Below are 18,323 nucleotides of genomic sequence, written 5' to 3'. Positions count from 1 at the left end.
TATCAGTTCCTCCCCCAAAAATGTGATTGAGGCAGGGGTGTGATATACCAATAATATACTTTCTTTATAGTGCATTTAGGTAGTGCAGCATTTGTTTGCAGTTCTGCTGCGTTACCGCAGCTGCACAGAGTGACAAACGCTATTGGAACAAATAATTTCAACTGGTGTGATATACCAGTTGCCCCCCCAAAAAACAGATTGAGGAAGGGGTGTGATATACCTATAATATTCTTTCCATATAGTGCATTTGGGTAGTGAGGCATTCGTGTGCGGTTCTGCTGTGTTACCGCAGCTACACAGAGTGACAAACGCTATTGGAACAAATAATTTCAACTGGTGTGATATACCAGTTGCCCCCCAAAAAAACTGATTGAGGCAGGGATGTGATATACCTTCTTCCACAAATACTTCTCTTCTAAAGGGACTTCACAGGGTCATTTTGAAAATGACAGGCAGAGGAAGAGGCAGGCCATTCCACAGGGGTATTAGGGGTCAGGCAGGTGCACCAGGCTGGAGCCTAAGTGGGAAGTTGCAGAAGGTGCGACGCAATGGAACTCAACCTTCTATATGCTCGATAGGCTGCTCCAGCAGAAACGTGCAGTTAACGACTACCTGTACGAACTCTGCGGCAGGACAGGGTCTGGGGAGCTTGTTTTTTTTCACCGCGCCAGTGGCTGCTCATGCGCGAGGCATGCAGACTTCTGGGCGCCATCAGTGACATCGTACCTTCAGCCTTCTTTCTGGAGCGTGCATTGCGTCGTGTCATTGATCAAGCCATCGAGGAGCAGGAGCAAGAAGATGAGGAAGTCGCAAGGGGGGCTACTCCATCTGTGTCCCCCAATGAACGGAAGAGAAACAGATTTTACGGTAAGTACAAAAATCTAGTTTTTCAGAGCATCACCTAAGATTGGTCTTTGAAAAACCACTAGAACATAGATGCCTTCTGTGTTGTGTCTGATTTTTCATGGACCCATAGACTTCAATGGGCGTGTTAGGTCTACATCACCAACCACAGTGGTGCATGTCTCATGATTTTAATACTGGTCCATAGTCAGTGTAAAACAACTCATGTGTGAAAAAAACATATTAAAAGTCGCAAATCAGTAATTCATGGACATGTGCTGTGCTGCACGGACAGCACACGTACGCATTCATTTTAGGGTCCATTCACACGCCTGTAGAATGGTGCGGACCTATTAATTCTTAATGGGGACGGAAAGGATGGAGACAGCACACAGTGTGCTGTCCGCATCCACATTTCTGGTCCGCGGCTCCGTACTTTCAGTCCGCGGCTCCCGAAAAAAATAGAACATAGATAGCGGACAAGAATAGGCATTTCTATAGGGGTGTCTGCCCGGCGTATTGCGGATCCACAATTTGCGGATCCGCAATACACTACGGATGTGTGAATGGACCCTTAAAGTGTGTATTCACACATATCCTTGTTTTAGCACAGTCCATGGGTCCATGATTTTAGCACGGAAGCCCGCCCTTTTTTTGTCTGTGTTTACTGATCCATCACGTCCATGATAGTGTATGCGTCCGTGAAAAACACAGACTCAACACGGATGCCATCCATGTTTCGTCGTGTTTTAATTGGCAATTATAGGAACATTTTCTGAAAATTAATTTTCAGCTGTACAGTGTCCATGGAACACAGATGACATACGGAGAGCAAAAAATTGACACACGGACTAAACACAGATTCTTCATGTAAGGCTACATTCACATGACCGTAGTGTTTTGCGGTCCGCAAATTACGGATCTGCAAAACATGGATACTGGCTAGGGTGCGTTCCACAATTTCCGGACCGCACATAGCCGCCACTATCATAGAAAATGCCTATTCTTGTCCGCAATTGCGGATGCTTCCCCAAGATTGTGGAACGGATGCGGACTCATTCATTCTGTCGTGTGAATGAGCCTTAAATCTTCACTGATGAATCATTGCCCATCTTCTCATGGATTTCATCACAGACACAGACATGTGAATAAGGCCTATAGCAGGGATACCCAACCTACGGCCCTCTAGCTGTTTCAAAACTACAACTCCCAGCATGACCAGACAGCTTACAGCTATCAGCCTGCAACACGGCATTATGGGAGTTGTAGTTTTACAACAGCTGGAGGGCCCAAGGTTGAGCATTTTTCGCCTACGTACCTGTATAGGTACGGCTATACAGTCATGCTTCCTGATGAAGATTTGAAAGCCAATATCAGGAGTGGAGAGAAAGTATAAAGAATAGATATGACTTCTCATTTTTTTGGTTTTGGCTTCCAAAACTACATCTTGAAACCTTAACATGTGGCAATACTCTCGGCGTCAAGCAGGATGGATGGAGGGAGGAGAAATAATAAATCTCATTACTGAGACAACTTTAGGCTTTGTCCACATCACCGTTCAGCCTTTCCATTCTCCTGCTCCGTTCAGGAGCAGGAGAACGGAAAGGACGGATACTGCACATAACTGAGCCGAACGGAACCTAAGGACCCCATAGACTATAATGGGGTCCGTTAGGTTTCCACTCAGAAGATGATTTTGGAGCGGAGACAAAAGTTGTGCATGCAGGACTTTTGTCTCCGCTTCAAAAATCTTCCTCTGAGCGGAAACCTAACGGACCCCATTATAGTCTATGGGGTCCTTAGTTTCTGTTCGACTTAGTTATGTGCCGAATCCGTTCTTTCTGTTCTCCTGCTCCTAAATCGAGCAGGAGAACGGAAAGGCTGAACGGTGATGTGGACGAAGCCTTACATGGTGTAGCTGTAGTAGCCAGTCCACATACTTTGACAGAGGCTCTGTAGCAGAGCTAATACCTGCTACGTTGTGGCACCCATGGACTTATGTACCATCGGTAGAAAGTACTAACTCTGTTTATGTGGATGCAGGGGGAAGAGCTTCTCAGCCATTCTCCTAGAGAGGATCCCCCACTTCCCTTGAACTCGTAAGAGGGTCTGCAATTGGGATAGATATTTGGTAGTCATTAGTTAGTGGGGAATAGGTAGCGTAATATTCCCTGGTCATCAGAACTACGTATCCCCCCTACCCTTGTTGGCTGGTTTAACAATAATGTCCTTCTGGGAACTGAGCCACGTCAAGACGCGGGATTCCCCAATGGTAAGATTATTGTGACTTTTAGGATATAAAAGGGCTTTTACTTCATTCAAAACTTGCCAGCCTGCAAGGGGGATCAACAGTAGATCTGATGCCACCAGTAAAAGCATGATCCTCTGTGATGGTACTTTCCATCTCTGGCTCCAATGGCTCGGCTAAATCAGATAACAATGCAGCTCTTTCTGTATTTATGCCGCTTGTGGAATTATTTATAGTGAAACCCAGTGGGCCTATCATCACCGGTACCTCCCCTTTTTTTGTTCTGACACATGGTTAGATGATCCATACAGTTTATGTAGATGTAACCTGCATACTGATTTATAAAGATCCATTTCAAATACCACACCCTCAGTGTCCACCAAGCCAAAGTTCAGGCCTTAGTTCTGTAGTAGTATCCATGTGAGATTAATCACATTGCATTCTTCATCATTGGCATTGTTCACATTCAGTGTCTCCAGGACACATGCTTTCTCCTGCGATTCAGTTTCTTGTTTGTGTTTTTTCTATTTTTCTCTACCCCTTCTCGTTCTCCTTGGAATGACCACTGTACTAAGCCATATTAGAGCTTTGTCACAAAGCTGAGGAGTTGTCTGAAGCGCTCAATTCAGATTCGGTGGTCCAATAATCTTACATTTTTTCTCTTTATTATCAATCAATTTTTCTTTTATCTTTTTGGACACCAATCAAAAATCTTCAATTTTCAAAGTCCTGTTTATCTCTTAAAAACGTATCTGTCTTTCTCTCCCTTTTTTTTAGCTTGTATTGGCACTAATTTCTTTTCTGTTTTTTTTTTAAGAACTGGTTCTTAGCTCTGTCTTAGCTCTACATAGTTCTGTAGTAACTTGTTCTTATTCCTCTTCACTTCTTTTTAATATTAAAGTATAACTGTCATATTTTTTGGGGGGGGAGTATTGGATTGTGGTGACTAATATCACCTTGGTGGCCCTATTTCAACTTTTCACTGTGTATTCAATTACCCCTTAATTCCACAGTTTTGTTCCCCGTACTGCCTACTTTTACCTGCGCTTAAAATAGGGTTGCTAGGCAGGTCCGTCTATTTGTTGAAGGACGGAGGACGCAGAAGCAGGCTTTGTGCAAGGTCAGATTACTGACAGCCAGGGACTGTAAGTAAATGATTAAAGCCAGGTCCTCCCCAGCAGCTGAGAACAGTGCCTGGGCTGTGTGCACTTCTCCCTGTCCCTGCGCTTGGCAGATGCTCCCTCACTCAGCAGAGCTGGAGAAGTAGAGTTGAAGCAGCGCAGAGCAGGGAAGGGAGATCTACCCTCTGCTCAGTGTATGTATAAAGGAAAGCAACATGTGGTAAGAGGACCCCTTTGTGCTGCAGGAGATTAACCCTTTAGGGGGAGGGCTCTGGTTACTGACACTTTTGGGGGGCTATTGTTACTGGCTAGTGAGGGCAGGCAGGATTAGCCTCAGGGTGAGGGCAGTGGCGGCCATCTTAACTGAATAGTGAAATTGCAGTTTTATGCAGACTGGTTGCTAAGGGCTGAATCTTATTAAATATGGGGTCTAATAGTAACTGATTCTAGGATATCATGTTATTAGTAGCTACATATATGAAAATTGAAATTAGGGTCTAAATGTGACAGTTATCCTTTAAACGCATCAGATTCAGTGAGTGTTATTTGTGAATGAATGATTGAATGAATGATTACATTAATGCACTGTAAGCATAGGTTTCCATCCTCTGGATGCTTTAGGAGCTTGGAATGTAAACTATATTTAGAGCCTCCATTAATTACAATGTTGGAGGCAGTCATGCACATCCTGGGAGGAAGAACTATAACATAATAATATATCAGCCATCACACACATATCATAAAAAATGTCAGCGTTGTTATACAGTTTATACATTACATTCTTCTTAAAGCAATAGTGTTGACCATGTTCTCTGCAGGGATGTCAAACTCAATGGAACAATATTATCTAACTATTTGAATTGTATGAATCCTATTCTTAATAACCTTAGAACAGGCATGTTGAATTTGTGGCCATCCAGCTTTTGCAAAACCACAACTCCCATAATGCCCTTATAGCTGTAGGCTGCCCAGGCAAGATAGAAGTTGTAGTTTTGCAAGAGCTGGAGGGCCACAAATGTAACAACCCTGTTTGAAGGGTATAAATAGTATAATATATACAATCCAAATAATGGGATAATATTGTTTTATAAATATTATTTTTCCTACTTTATGAAGAAGTGTGCATTTACAGACCAAAATAATGTTTTTTTGTAGACTGTAGCTACAAAATCAGGTGGAGTCCTAGCTAAACGCATACATTATACATAAATTGACACCACACAAAGAGGTAGTCATTACATTTCCAGCATTTGTTACATTGTTGTGGGGTGAATTTGATATTAGTTTGTCAGTGAATCTGTCTGTCGTGCTCTCTGTCTCTCTGCTCTTGCCAGCCAGTCAACCTCTTTGTCCACTATTACCTCTACAGACAAACTAGTACATAATTCCCACTTAGTGCTCATGCAAACCACCATGGTTTAGGTCCGAATCCGATTTGCAATTTTTGTGGGTCGGATGCGGACACATTCACTTCACTGGTGAAGCAAAAGATGCGGACAGCACACCGTGTGCTGTCTGAATCCGTATATGTCTGTTTCTTGGCATCCGCAAAAATATAGAACATGTCCTACAAGGATAGGACTGTTCTGTTATGGACCTGATGTTCCGTTTCTGTAAAATGTGGAACGCACACGGCTGGTATCTGTGTTCTGCGGATCTGCAATTTGCAGACCGCTAAAAAATCTATGGTCGTGTGCATGAACCCTAACATGCCACATTATCACCTTACCTGCCTTGAAGGGTGTGAGAAGCATGGAGCTGATTAATCCAAGGTGAAGCAGAGCTGCAGTCAAAGTATATTTTTGTTTCTTTGGTTTAACTTGGTTATTTCATGCTCCTCATTTGTTATGGTTTATTTGTAAGATTAATGTTTTGGGAATTTAAAGTGTGTGTAAGACTATATGATCCAATAGCACAGTGACTTTTATATGGCAATTTTTAGCAGTTTTTCTCTTTGCTTGCTGAATTTCTGGTTTGCACATATGGTGGGTGGACAAAAAAAGTAAAGGAGAAGCTGCTTTCTAATAGTCTCACAGTCACTCAAAAGTAGCCCCAGGAAATGGAGGACATTAGTACTGACCACCAATATTTGTGTGAATGAAGCACTTTTGATGAGCTATAAACTTACTATGTAGCTGTGCAGTGTCTCTGACTGTGTGTTTCTCCTCACTTGCATTGACATGTGAAATTTTATCCTCCTGCAGTCATTTTTAAAAGCATTTGGGGGGGGGGGGGCTGTTACACGATTGATAACATGAGCACTAGACATTTCTCACTGATAAAACATATTACAAAGTTTCTTGTTTCTTGTACTAGACACTGTGGGGCGGGGGGGGGGGGGGTTACTAGCTACAACTTAACCCCTGTTTGCTTTTATCTAATGTTCAAAATAAATACAAACATTTGTTTTTACCCAAAAACTTAGTGAAGCCTTTTATAATAGCACCCACATCTCAACATGCATGCCCACCAACGTTTGGTATTAGCATGTTAACATATTTTGTTAACATATTTTATGTGACTCTAGTCAGCTCTTTTTTTTACCTAAGAACAAATTGGCAGAACTCAGGGTGTGATCTCACAGAAGAGATGCAAGTATACAAAGCCTAATAACATGTACATCAGCTAAAGTTTTGTCTTTTTTTCAGTTGTTGAGAGAATGGATGGAGTTTCAGATGACATAGAAAAGTCACATACAGGTTACAATAATAAGATCTCTGAGGTGGAGCAGGACCTGAAGAAACTAGGTAAATTGTAATTTTATATTGACTATGTTCCATCATCTGTATCATTTCTATATTTTTAAGTGTTATCACTTAGTATTAGAGTTTAATGTAATTAAATAATATAAACAAAATCACATGGTGACCCCTTAATCCGCTGCTGTTTCCAGTGCTGTAGGTCCAGTCCTTACCTCAGGCTTCTGTTTACAGGCTGCAGTAGTGATGTAACTGTATATGGCATGTGACCACTGCAGCCAATAACAGGCCTCAGCAGTCTTTTGCCATACTGCTTTGATTGGCTGCAGTTGTTATCTGCCATATATAGCTACCTCACCTACAGACACAAGAGGTGAGGACTGGAGATGCAGAACTGAAAAAGGTGGGGATTATGGGGTGACTGTATATTATTTTATTATTTTATTACAGTTGGGGACAATGCATTAGTTTTCTTATAATGCAGAAAATACCTTTAACGAGGTTGTCCCCTTCTCTGGCCTTTTTTCGGGTCTGGGATCCCTGGAATCAGTTTCGCTCTTCAGTTGCGTCCTCGCCTTGGGTGGCTTCTGGTATTTTACCCTCAGATGCCTCTTGAGCAGTTTGTCTAGACTCTTGACATACAGATACTCCCCTCCCTTTCCTCTCCCTCCCAGCCGATCCTTCTTTGTTGTCCTCCTCTTGTCGTGTGTATTTTAGTCTGTTTACGTGTTCACCGGGATGTCCCCGGATTCTTTGTTCTTCCTTTATTAGAGATATACACCGACTGTATACATTGTGAGACCACCGGTATATTATCTGCCTTTTATTATCTTTGCTCTGATACACGAAACAGCTGGATTAGTATTGAAATATATGTTATTTCCGATGTATGATGCTCAATCCATTTCTCACTTTATTGATGTAGTTTGCTACATGTACCTACCTTAATAGAAAAAGTTTTTGAACCATAAAGGGGTTGTCCCATGATAAATATTCTACAGTTTTCAAACCAGCACCTGTATCTCATTGTTTTTGTAATTGCATGTAATTAAAAATTTAGCATAGCCAGAGAGTCATTCAATAAAATGTATCTGTATAGCGCCACCTGCAGTTTATTTTTTTGTTATTTCTTTGACCTGCTCACTGAGAAGGCCGCACATGCTCAGTTTCAACCTTCAACTGCCTCCTGAGCTGTGATAGGAAGAGCATGAACACGCCCCCTGAGCTGTGATAGGGAGAGCATGGACACGCCCCCTTAGCTGTAACAGAAAAGACACTCCCCTTGAGCTTTAGCAGAAAAGACGTGATGCATGAGCTGCCAGCTTGATATAAATCTAGCAGAGCAATAAATGGGGAGATCTATGGATCCATGTGAGGTACAGGGCTGGTTCTAGCTGTTAGAAAGAGGTTGTCATGTACTATATGCTGTCTGATTTTAGGTTTTTACATTAGTCATGGGATAACCGCTTTAAGGCAAACCTTTTCGATATGCCCTTTTAGAGCATATTGATGTTTTAATGTTGACTTCTCTACAAACCAGAACAGGAAGCTGCTGACAAAGAATGGGTTTAACTCTGATGGACCCAACCCATCATTTAATGTCCAGCATTGAAAACTAGATTTCCTCCACAGTGGCTCAAATATCTGGATTTAGCTTTTTCTAAAGCCATCAGGTGATCATCGAGTCACCTTCAATTTAACAATACTGCAGCCGATTGCATGATGAACAAGCAAATGTTCATCGGCAATCCAGTTATTTCAGATCACGCTGAAAGATCAGGATTTGCCAATGGAAGATCGTGCTGTCTAATAGCGATCTGCCAATGGCAAACCACTCTACAGCATGGGAATGAGCAATGGCATAGTGATCGCGCCTCCCCATGCTGTGGAGGAGATCGCTGCATGTAATAGCAGCTGTCTCCTCAGCATGCCAGCAGGAGATTGCTGGGAGGGAGCACTTCCCTCCAGACAATCGTCTGCGTGATTAGGGTTTCTAATACACCCTTTACATGCCTTGCCATTAGCATGATCTTTGTTGGCCAACCATTCCCGGGGAGGGTAATAAGGTCTTGAATTTCCTCCATTTGTACACAAACTGTCTGACTGTGGATTAGTGAAGTCCAAACACTTTAGAGATGGTTTTGTAAACTTTTCCAGCCTGATGAACATCAACCACTCTTCTTCTTCTGAGGTCCTCAGATATCTCCTTGGTTTGTGCCATGATATACTTCCACAAACATGTGCTGTGAAGATCAGACTTAGGCCTCATGCACACGACCGTTGTTGTGTTCCGTTCCGCAAAATGGGGTTCCGTTGTTCCGTGATCCGTTTCCGTTTTTGTTTCCGTGTGTCTTCCTTTATTTTTGGAGGATCACCAGACATGAAGGAAAGTAAAAAAAAAGTCTAAGTCAAGTTTGCCATGCAAATGATAGGAAAAAAACAGACGCGGACGCGCATGACAATCTTGTGTGCCTCCGCTTTTCACGGTCCCATTGACTTGAATGGGTTCGCGAACCGGTTTCCGTGAAAAAAATAGGACAGGTTATATTTTTTTGACGGACTAGAACCACGGATCACGGACGTGGATGACAAACGGTGCATGAGCCGAGTTTTCAACGGACCCATTGAAAGGCAATGAGTGCGCAGAAAATCACGAAAAACGGAACAACAGACATGGAATGAAACAACGGTCGTGTGCATGAGGCCTTAGATAGATAAATCCTTGTTATTTAACTAAAACAGGACACCCACTCACTCCTGATTGTTATCCAATTTATTGAAAACACCTGACTCTAATTTCATCGTCAAATCTGCTAATCCTTAAGTTTTACATACTTTTACCACTCACAGATATGTGATATTGGAACATTTTCCTCAATAAATAAGTGACCAAGTCTAATATTTTTTACTTATTTGTTTGATTTGGTTTTCTTAATCTACTTTTAGGACTTATGTGAAAATCTGATGTAGTTTTAGCTGAAATTTATGTAGAAATATAAACAAACTTTAAAGCACTACTGTAGCTGTTAGTCACTGATAGCTGTACACACGGAAGGTCTTAAAGAGTAACTAAACTTTTATACAAGTTGCTTTTAAACTCTTCTAAATAGACCCAAAATCACAAATTGAACCATAAATAGCCCCAAAATAATTTTTGGTATATACTTTTATTGTTTATAGTTTATACAACTATTATTGTTGTTTTGCAACTTAAAAGTTCATAATAGTAATGCATCTTAAATTCATCATTCCCTTACAGCTCTGGCTTGTCAGCTCAAGGCTCTCTATACCACATCGGTACGAGAGCCTTGAGCTGAGAGGAGCACGGGCTCAAGCAGGAGCCAGCTCCGATCAACTAAAACCTGGTAAAGCACATCGGTACAGGGCACAGGGTACCTATGTGCTGTGCCAGAATTAGCTTGGGGGGAGCGCAGGCAGGACAGAGATCGGTGATCCCTCCTGTGTAGAGTTCTCCAAGCAGCAGAAATCTGTACACCGTACAGCGCTGACAAGCCAGTGCTGTACAGGAATGATGCTTTTAAGAAGCAGTACAATCATGAACTTTGGGTACATTTTTAAGTTGCAAAACAACATAATTCATTAATAAAGTATATTACAAAAATTATTTGAAGGCTATTTAGAAGAGTTTAAAAGCAAGTTGTATAAAGGTTTAGTTACTCTTTAAGTTCAGAAAGGAGACATATAAATGTATAAATGACAAGTTTTACTGAATCTTTTCCCACAAAACTATATATCAATCTGCTGATCTCCTCCTGCTCTATGACATGCCTGTAGATTGCACTGCACAGATTGTGGTGACAGGTCCTCTTTAAGCCTTTACTCCAGATGGATACAGCTGTATGCCGATCCATTTTTCTACCTTACTGATTGAATTCTAAATGCAAACAATAAAGACAGAAAAAGCAACAGCTTTGAATGCTTGCAAAATATGTTATGTAACAGGCCTGTTTGTTGCCAATTTCTCCTGTGTTTCCATCCATATGCATACATTTTCTTGGAGGGTGAATTTTTTTGTAAGCATTTCATCAGGGTGATTGGAAGACATTTCGGAATGAGTCACTGAAACAAGACCTCAGTTTGTGGTAGAGGAGATAAATACATGACAACATTGCCAATTTGACAGTGTATCACTTCTTAGCATATGGTATATATTTTGCAGATGACCAAGCTGGACAAAAGTCAATCAACACTAACACAGAACTCTCCGGCGTGAGATCAGATATCTTAGCCATTCGTCAACAGCTACGTGAGATCACAGAAAAGAGTAGCAGAAACAAAGATGCCCTGGAGAAACTACAAGAAGCTGGTGGCCTTCTAGATGCAAAGCAAAGCCAAATGAAAAGTGCCTTAGACAATAACTCTCTGATGATTAATGGAGTCAATCAAACATTACAAGTATATAACAGTTATGTTTCTAGTTTACAGCAGGACACTAGCAGTCTACAGACAAATCTTCAAAGCCAAATGCAGTCAAGCAATATACTCACTATGAATGTAAGTAACTTAAACTTGACACAGACACAGCAAAGGACAGTTATAAGCACTTTGCAGAGATCTGTGGATGATACCAGTCAAGCTATTCAACGTATCAAGAACGATTTTCAAAGCCTTCAACAAGCTGTTATTCAAACTCGGAAGGATACAGACTGGCTGAAAGAGAGAGTCCAAAACCTACAAAACATTGCAACAAATAACTCCGCTCTTGTCAAGGCCAACAATGAGACTGTAGAAGAAATGAGCAACCAGCTCAACAATCTTGGTATTCAGATCGAAAATATTACTGTGACGGCACAATCCAATGAGCAAAACTTAAAGGATCTTCAGGATTACCATAAAGAATATGAGAATAGGACAAATGCCAAATTCAACTTTTTGGAAGAGCGTTTCCAGAAATTTGAGGAAGATATAGTAGGTATTATTACCAATATTAGTTACACTGCTCATCATCTAAGGACGCTGACTAGTAATCTCAATGATGTAAGAACAACCTGCACCGATACACTGAGTAAACACACAGAAGATCTAATTCAGCTGAATAACTCTATCTCCAATATTCAGCTAGACACGTCTTCACTCACTACTCAACAGGATACAATGAGACAAAGACTAGATAACGAAGTAGCCAATTTATCAGTTATTATGGAAGAAATGAAGTTGGTGGACTCAAAGCATGGACAACTAATAAAGAATTTCACAATTTTGCAAGGTAGGATCATATTTACTTTCTCTTAGACAAACGTTTTAATGTTTAGGTGCTCTAATTTCATAATTATTGGCTTGATTTTAAAAAAAAGGACTTTTTCATTAAAAAAAATAAAAACCTCATCCTCGCTAAGATACAAGTGATCATCATGTTGATAATCCTATAGTGTAAACTGCAAAGCAGTAAAAATATTGAGAAGACCTACAGTGAGCAGCAGGTAAATGAGTCATCGTAAACTATGGTATATCACTTTCATATGTCCATCGTTAAAGGGGTTCTCTGGATATTATTTAAAATGGCCACCAGCAACCTTTCCTATGTGAGCAGGACTGGTTGCCTCTACTTGTAGAGCTGCCTAGGGGGTGAGGTGGCAGGGGCTCATTACACACTATGCTCTGGCACTGGCATACACTACATATTAGTGAATGTTCCTGTCAGGTTGGTCAGCCATGATGGCATATCATAGGCAGGATCATATTCTTACCATCTATTGTAGAGCAGTGTAGTGTAAAAGTTTACAACATTTTTCTCTACCAAAACCACCTTGGTGGAACTCAACTGATCCTATAAGTGGAGCTCGTGAGGCATCAGTGGTATTCGTCATGTGACAGATCTGGCTACGTGTCCTGGTTATAAATGGAAACCATAATATAAATGTGAACAGAGTGTAAGAGGGTTTCCACCAAAATGTCACATATTAGTAAATCAGAAGCTAGAACAATTGACACTTTCATAATTATGCTTATTACACATACCTACAAATGGGCATTGTTTTATCAAAAGTGACAAAAGGAAGTGCAGACATATTAGTTGTCACCTTTGAATTAGTTTTATAGAAAACATATATACGGTATTTCAGTTCTGTTTTAGGCCTCATGTACACAACTGTATTTTTTTTGCGGATCAGATGGGGACCCAACAGCACATCCGTATGTACATGAGTCCATTCCACAAGAAAGATAAAACCTGTCCTATTCTCCATTTTTCAGAAAAGAATACAGAGCTCTAAGGTTCTAAAGTAAGGATCCGTAGTTGTGCATGAAGCCTTACTAACGGTAGCCTTTACTTTTGAAAGGAAAATATTATTTTATTTTAAAAAATGGGATCCCGACACAAGGACCATGATTTTTGTTAGAGGACAAGTGCACTTAGAACTGACAGTCTTCCATGGGTAAAGCCAATTATTCACTCCAACAGCTGTGGCTATGCTTGTACAGTTCTGTCTAGTCATTTCACAATGAGGATGACTGGGTTCTCAGGAGCATGCGCAGTAGATCATGGCCCAGCCTCCTCTCTACTTCTCCATACAGTTGAATGGGATGGCTCTGGCACGTGTTCTGTAGAGTCTGAGCTTCCTAGTCTGCTCTACTGTATTTAGCAGATAGCATCTGAGGTAATCTAGCAGAGTCCGTATCACAGCATTCTTAATGTACCCATACACATTAGTCTAAAGTCGATCAATCCAGACAATTTCAACTAAAACAATTGTTCGTCTTGTGGAATTTAACAGCGAACGCTTGTTTTAGCTGACCCATGACAGGCCAGCATTGTCTGAAAAAATGGTTGTCCAATGGTTGGACAATAAATCTTTCCTTGAAAGAATGTTCCCAAAAAAATCTTTCGTCCATTGCCCGGTTTAATTGGACATATATGAACATTCTGAACAACTAACATCCGATATGTGTATGGCTGTGTCTGTGAAATGATCGTTCACAAGATATTACTTTGTTTAACTGATGTTCAACCATCAACCAACTTCTATGTAATGTACATGGCCACTAGAGATGAGCAAATTTCACATTTTGAAATTAGTTCACGCTTCGTTTACTGGTAAAAGGTGAATTGCGTTATGGATTCCGTTACAACGGACCTTTAGAGGCATTCTGTTATTTATTCCATCATAATAGAAGTCTATGGGCTGCATAACGGATCCGTGCGTTATGATCCGTGGTAACAGAATCCATAACGCAATTCACCTTTTACCAGTAAACGAAGCGTGAACGGATTTCATAACCGGAAATTCGCACATCTCTAATGGCCACCTTTACGCCCTGTAGAGGATTAATAGGGATCTGACCATAACATTGTTCTGTTCTACTGTACATTTTCTAGCTAGGGTTCATTGTACATTGCTCCATAATACCAGCATTACTCATAGGGCTATTGGCATAGCCGGTGACTCGGTTCACCTGTAAATTGCTTCTTCAGCTTGTTGCCACCAGGAGGAGACTAAGGAGTCTTCAGGCTAGAACTAGCCGATTAAGGGCTCTGTCCATCAGGCTATTTTTTAATTGGATTACATTATTATATTATAAATTATTGGTTCACATTTTTAATGTATTTATATATTGTGTCTCTTTAAATTGTATATGCTATACCATGAATTTCAGAGAGATATGAAATTTCGATCATCTATGTTTTCTATGTACTGTGGTATTGACAATAAAGTTGACTTTGACTTGATGAATATATTTGAAAATTATCATTAGCTACTGTAAGTCTTGTTTTCTTATTACAGGGCCACCGGGTCCTAGGGGACCGAAAGGCGAAAGAGGACCACTTGGTCCCATGGGACCAATTGGACCAAAGGGACAGACTGGAGATAAAGGAGAACCAGGGTTGCCAGGACCTGCTGGGGAAAAGGGCCTAACTGGACCAATTGGGCCTTCAGGAGAAAAAGGATCTAGAGGTTCAAAGGGCCCACAAGGAAATAAAGGACAAAGGGGTTCACCAGGAAGAAGTGGAGAACCAGGACCTAAAGGCGATCCAGGTTTACCAGGACCGCCTGGAATAAGTGGACCACCAGGGCCCCCTGGTCCATCAGGCCCACAAGGAATTAAAGGGATCATTGGTGAACCTGGCATTCCTGGTAGTAGAGGGGCACCAGGCCCACCAGGCGAACCAGGATTAACAGGTTTACCAGGACCTAGAGGACCACCTGGACCCCCAGGAGATGCTGCAAGATCACTATCATTACATGATGTTGCCACATCTGAATCTGACATTTTTCTTTCAGTGCCAGGTAGGTGAAAAGTTAATGTAGACAAATAATTAAAGATCTACATGAACATTATTATATTACAGATTCTGTACTATCTGACAACATCAAGATGCCATTCAATATCCAAACTGTGCATTGTTCTCACAGAGAGAATAGATTGTGACAAAATGAGCAGAGTCATGTGGACTGGAGGAACCTCCCCGAAAACTTCAGTGCTACAAAGCAGCACTCTTTTCATTAGAAGGTGCATTTGAAGCTCAGCTGGTACTAAGTTTTCTTTCTGTATACTGCAGAAAGTAACCTTAATGTTAACAGGCTACCTGTACCTCTCCTGTCAGATTTGTCCTTATGGCCGTGGAGCCAGCAAAGAGAGGAAGTGGCTTATTGTGCATAAAAATCCTGACTACCAGCCATGCATTATTATGCTTATTATTAAACTGCATCCCCTATAGCCTTGTGTACCTCTCCATTCCTGTCCCCCGTATGCAATTGCTGCTTACCTGCTCCCTCTACCACATAAAATATAAGCGCCCTACTCCATCCATCCTCTTCCTGCCCCAAGATCATGCTTTGCTCAGGTAAGTATGAATATGTGTATATACAAGTGTTTTGCATTTGTTTATATGAACGTAAATATAAGGGGTGATATATGGATGTCTATATGTTTACTTATATGTGTGCATGTGTGTTTACCGTGTATGTATTTGTATAAGGATCATATGTGTGTATGGATGCATATGATCTATTGATCGTATTATTATTTGGTCTCAATTTTACTTGAGACCTTTACATGTCAGTGTTATTTTATATCCCCTTCCCTTCCTCATTCTAATAGTACATTTGGGGCTTTAGGTAATTGGTGCACGTTGACGAATTCTTTCATCAAGGTGCTTGCACATGCCCTGCTATTGAGCCAATATGATCATCAGGATCATAGAAAACTCTGATACAGGCAGTTTAACTCTTTCAGTGCGTTGCAATTGTGATCCTGCAACATGACACAAAACACAATGTATTAAAAAAAAAAACAACATGTATCCTAACATAAAAGCCAAATATTTGGTACCCTCATTACCGACAAAACAGTATACACCACATATTCTAGCTCACCTAAAAAATATGAAAAAAAAAAATGTTACAACTGTTGTTTTTCTTGCCCACCCCCAAATTATAATAATAAACATTATACAGTATGCTAACATATACCATATGTAACCCCAAAATGGTCCATGTTGAACTACAACTGGACTAGTAAAAAACAATACCCCATATTGCTGAATTGAAGCAAAAATAAAATAATTATTAGTTATGGATTGCTCTGCAAATTAGAAATGGATGCAAGTCATATAAAAGGTTAGATATAGTGTTATTCCTCATGACAGCTTATTCTGAAAAGTCACCTGAAAATGTGGATATGCTTTAAAGGGAACCTGTCAGTTCCTGTATGCTGCCCTTACTGAGAACTGCATAGTGTAGTGATAGATCCGCTACTTTAGCTGTGTGCCACTCTGCTCTGCACTGATGAGGGACAGTCACCCCGAAACAGCTGTCTGCAGATGAGATGCTGGCTTATTTATTATCCAAGTTATGTCTCAAGGCCTATTTAAAGGGTCAAACATTTACTTATAGGATAGCTGCCTTACATCTTGAGGCATTAGAGGCAGAGCTTGTTAAGAGCTCATTTGCATCCCTTTCTTCCCAGAATTCCAGTGGAGCATGTATGGCCTATACGTCTGATTAAGACAATTTCTCCCCAAGGAGACATAGTACACCACAACTCCTTTGACAGCATTCAGTACTTTTAGAGAACTGACCTGCCAAAGTGCTGGCGTGTGCTGGCAGCTGAAAGACCAAGTCTGCATGCTGTATGCTGTCATTTCAACGTGTAGGGACAGTCATGTTAAAAATGTTTGTAATGTACTTTATTAGGGAAACATGTGTAATTGTATTTAGGAAAAAATCTGCCTTAAAGAGGACCTTTCACCCAAAAAAAAAATTAAACTAAAGACATAGCATTACTTACATGCCCCCGGTATTGCTTAATCATGAATTCATTTTTCTTTCTGTGCCCCCGTTTGTCCGCGCTGCCCCCCGGAATATTTCCCACCTTGTATGCTAATGAGCCATTCGGCTCAACTGGCGGGCGTGTCAATCTTCTCCCTGGCACGGAGTGCATCCAATCAGCGCGCTCCGCTCTTAGCCAGGGAGAAGACGTTCCAGTTCTCGCGAGATTCTCCGGCTCCGGATAGATGAAATCGCTCCAGTTCTCGAGAATCTCGCGAGAACTGGAACGTCTTATCCCTGGCTAAGAGCGGAGCACGCTGATTGGATGCGCTCCGTGCCAGGGAGAAGATTGAAGGCACGCCCGGGAGATCTTTTAACGCCAGCCCATTTGAGGCCTAGCTCATTAGCATACATGGCGGGAAATATTCCGGGGGGCATAGCGGACAAACGGGGGCACAGAAAGAAAAAATAAATTATGATTAAGCAATACCGGGGGCATGTAAGTAACGCTATGTCTTTAGTTAGATTTTTTTTTTTTGGTGAAAGGTCCTCTTTAACAAACCTCAAATTGAGTGTTACTAAGAAGAATCCATCTTCAGTGTTCTACGGAATGCTGAAGACAGCTAGCTGTAAGATGCAGCGGAAGGCTTCTCAGCCTGCCTCTGCTCATCCTTCTCTGTCACTTCCTCACAGTCTATTTTGCTAATGTCTTTACTATGATTTTCCCTGTCTTAACTGTCCCTGCCTATTTCATCTGCTGCCAGTGCTGATCACTGGTAGCCTTGCTCCACTCTGTCTTTCAAGCACATCCCTGGTTACTCAGTAAGCACTAACTGGCCTGAATTTGTCCATACAGTCATTTTTATGTGAAAAAAGCTGAAATCGATTACACAGAGCTTAGTCTATAAATTACTTTACATGTTGTCTTCCTTTTAGGGTGTCCAAATGAATGGAGGAATTTTACTGACAAATGCTACTATTTTTCAAGTGGAAAAGATATTTATAACGATGCTAAGATTTTCTGTGAAGAAAAAGAAGCTAAGTTAGTTTTCATAGAAAGCAAAGAAGAACAGGTACGTGTTGATGTTGTATAGAAAGTATGAAGGAAGAGCACAGTGACGCAACTGGAAAATATCGCTACTAATTCTACAGGATGTAAACTAATTTATAAAACATTTTAGAG

The 18,323-nt window shown here is 41.0% G+C and overlaps 1 protein-coding gene across 1 annotated transcript in view; it reads left to right on the top strand.

Moving 5' to 3' along the window:
• COLEC12 (collectin subfamily member 12) overlaps window positions 1–18,323 on the top strand; it is a 134,179-nt gene that overhangs the window by 101,728 nt on the left and 14,128 nt on the right. The window contains exons 4-7 of the mRNA XM_044294813.1: window positions 6,861–6,959; window positions 11,092–12,138; window positions 14,654–15,157; window positions 18,077–18,213. Of these exons, the coding sequence (XP_044150748.1) occupies window positions 6,861–6,959; window positions 11,092–12,138; window positions 14,654–15,157; window positions 18,077–18,213 (1,787 nt within the window). The remainder of the gene's footprint in view (window positions 1–6,860; window positions 6,960–11,091; window positions 12,139–14,653; window positions 15,158–18,076; window positions 18,214–18,323) is intronic.

This window comes from Bufo gargarizans, chromosome 5 (genome assembly GCF_014858855.1).
Source record: "Bufo gargarizans isolate SCDJY-AF-19 chromosome 5, ASM1485885v1, whole genome shotgun sequence".
Classification (NCBI taxonomy): domain Eukaryota; kingdom Metazoa; phylum Chordata; class Amphibia; order Anura; family Bufonidae; genus Bufo; species Bufo gargarizans.
Note: the sequence above shows the minus strand (reverse complement) of the source record. Positions and strands in the feature narration are given on the sequence as shown.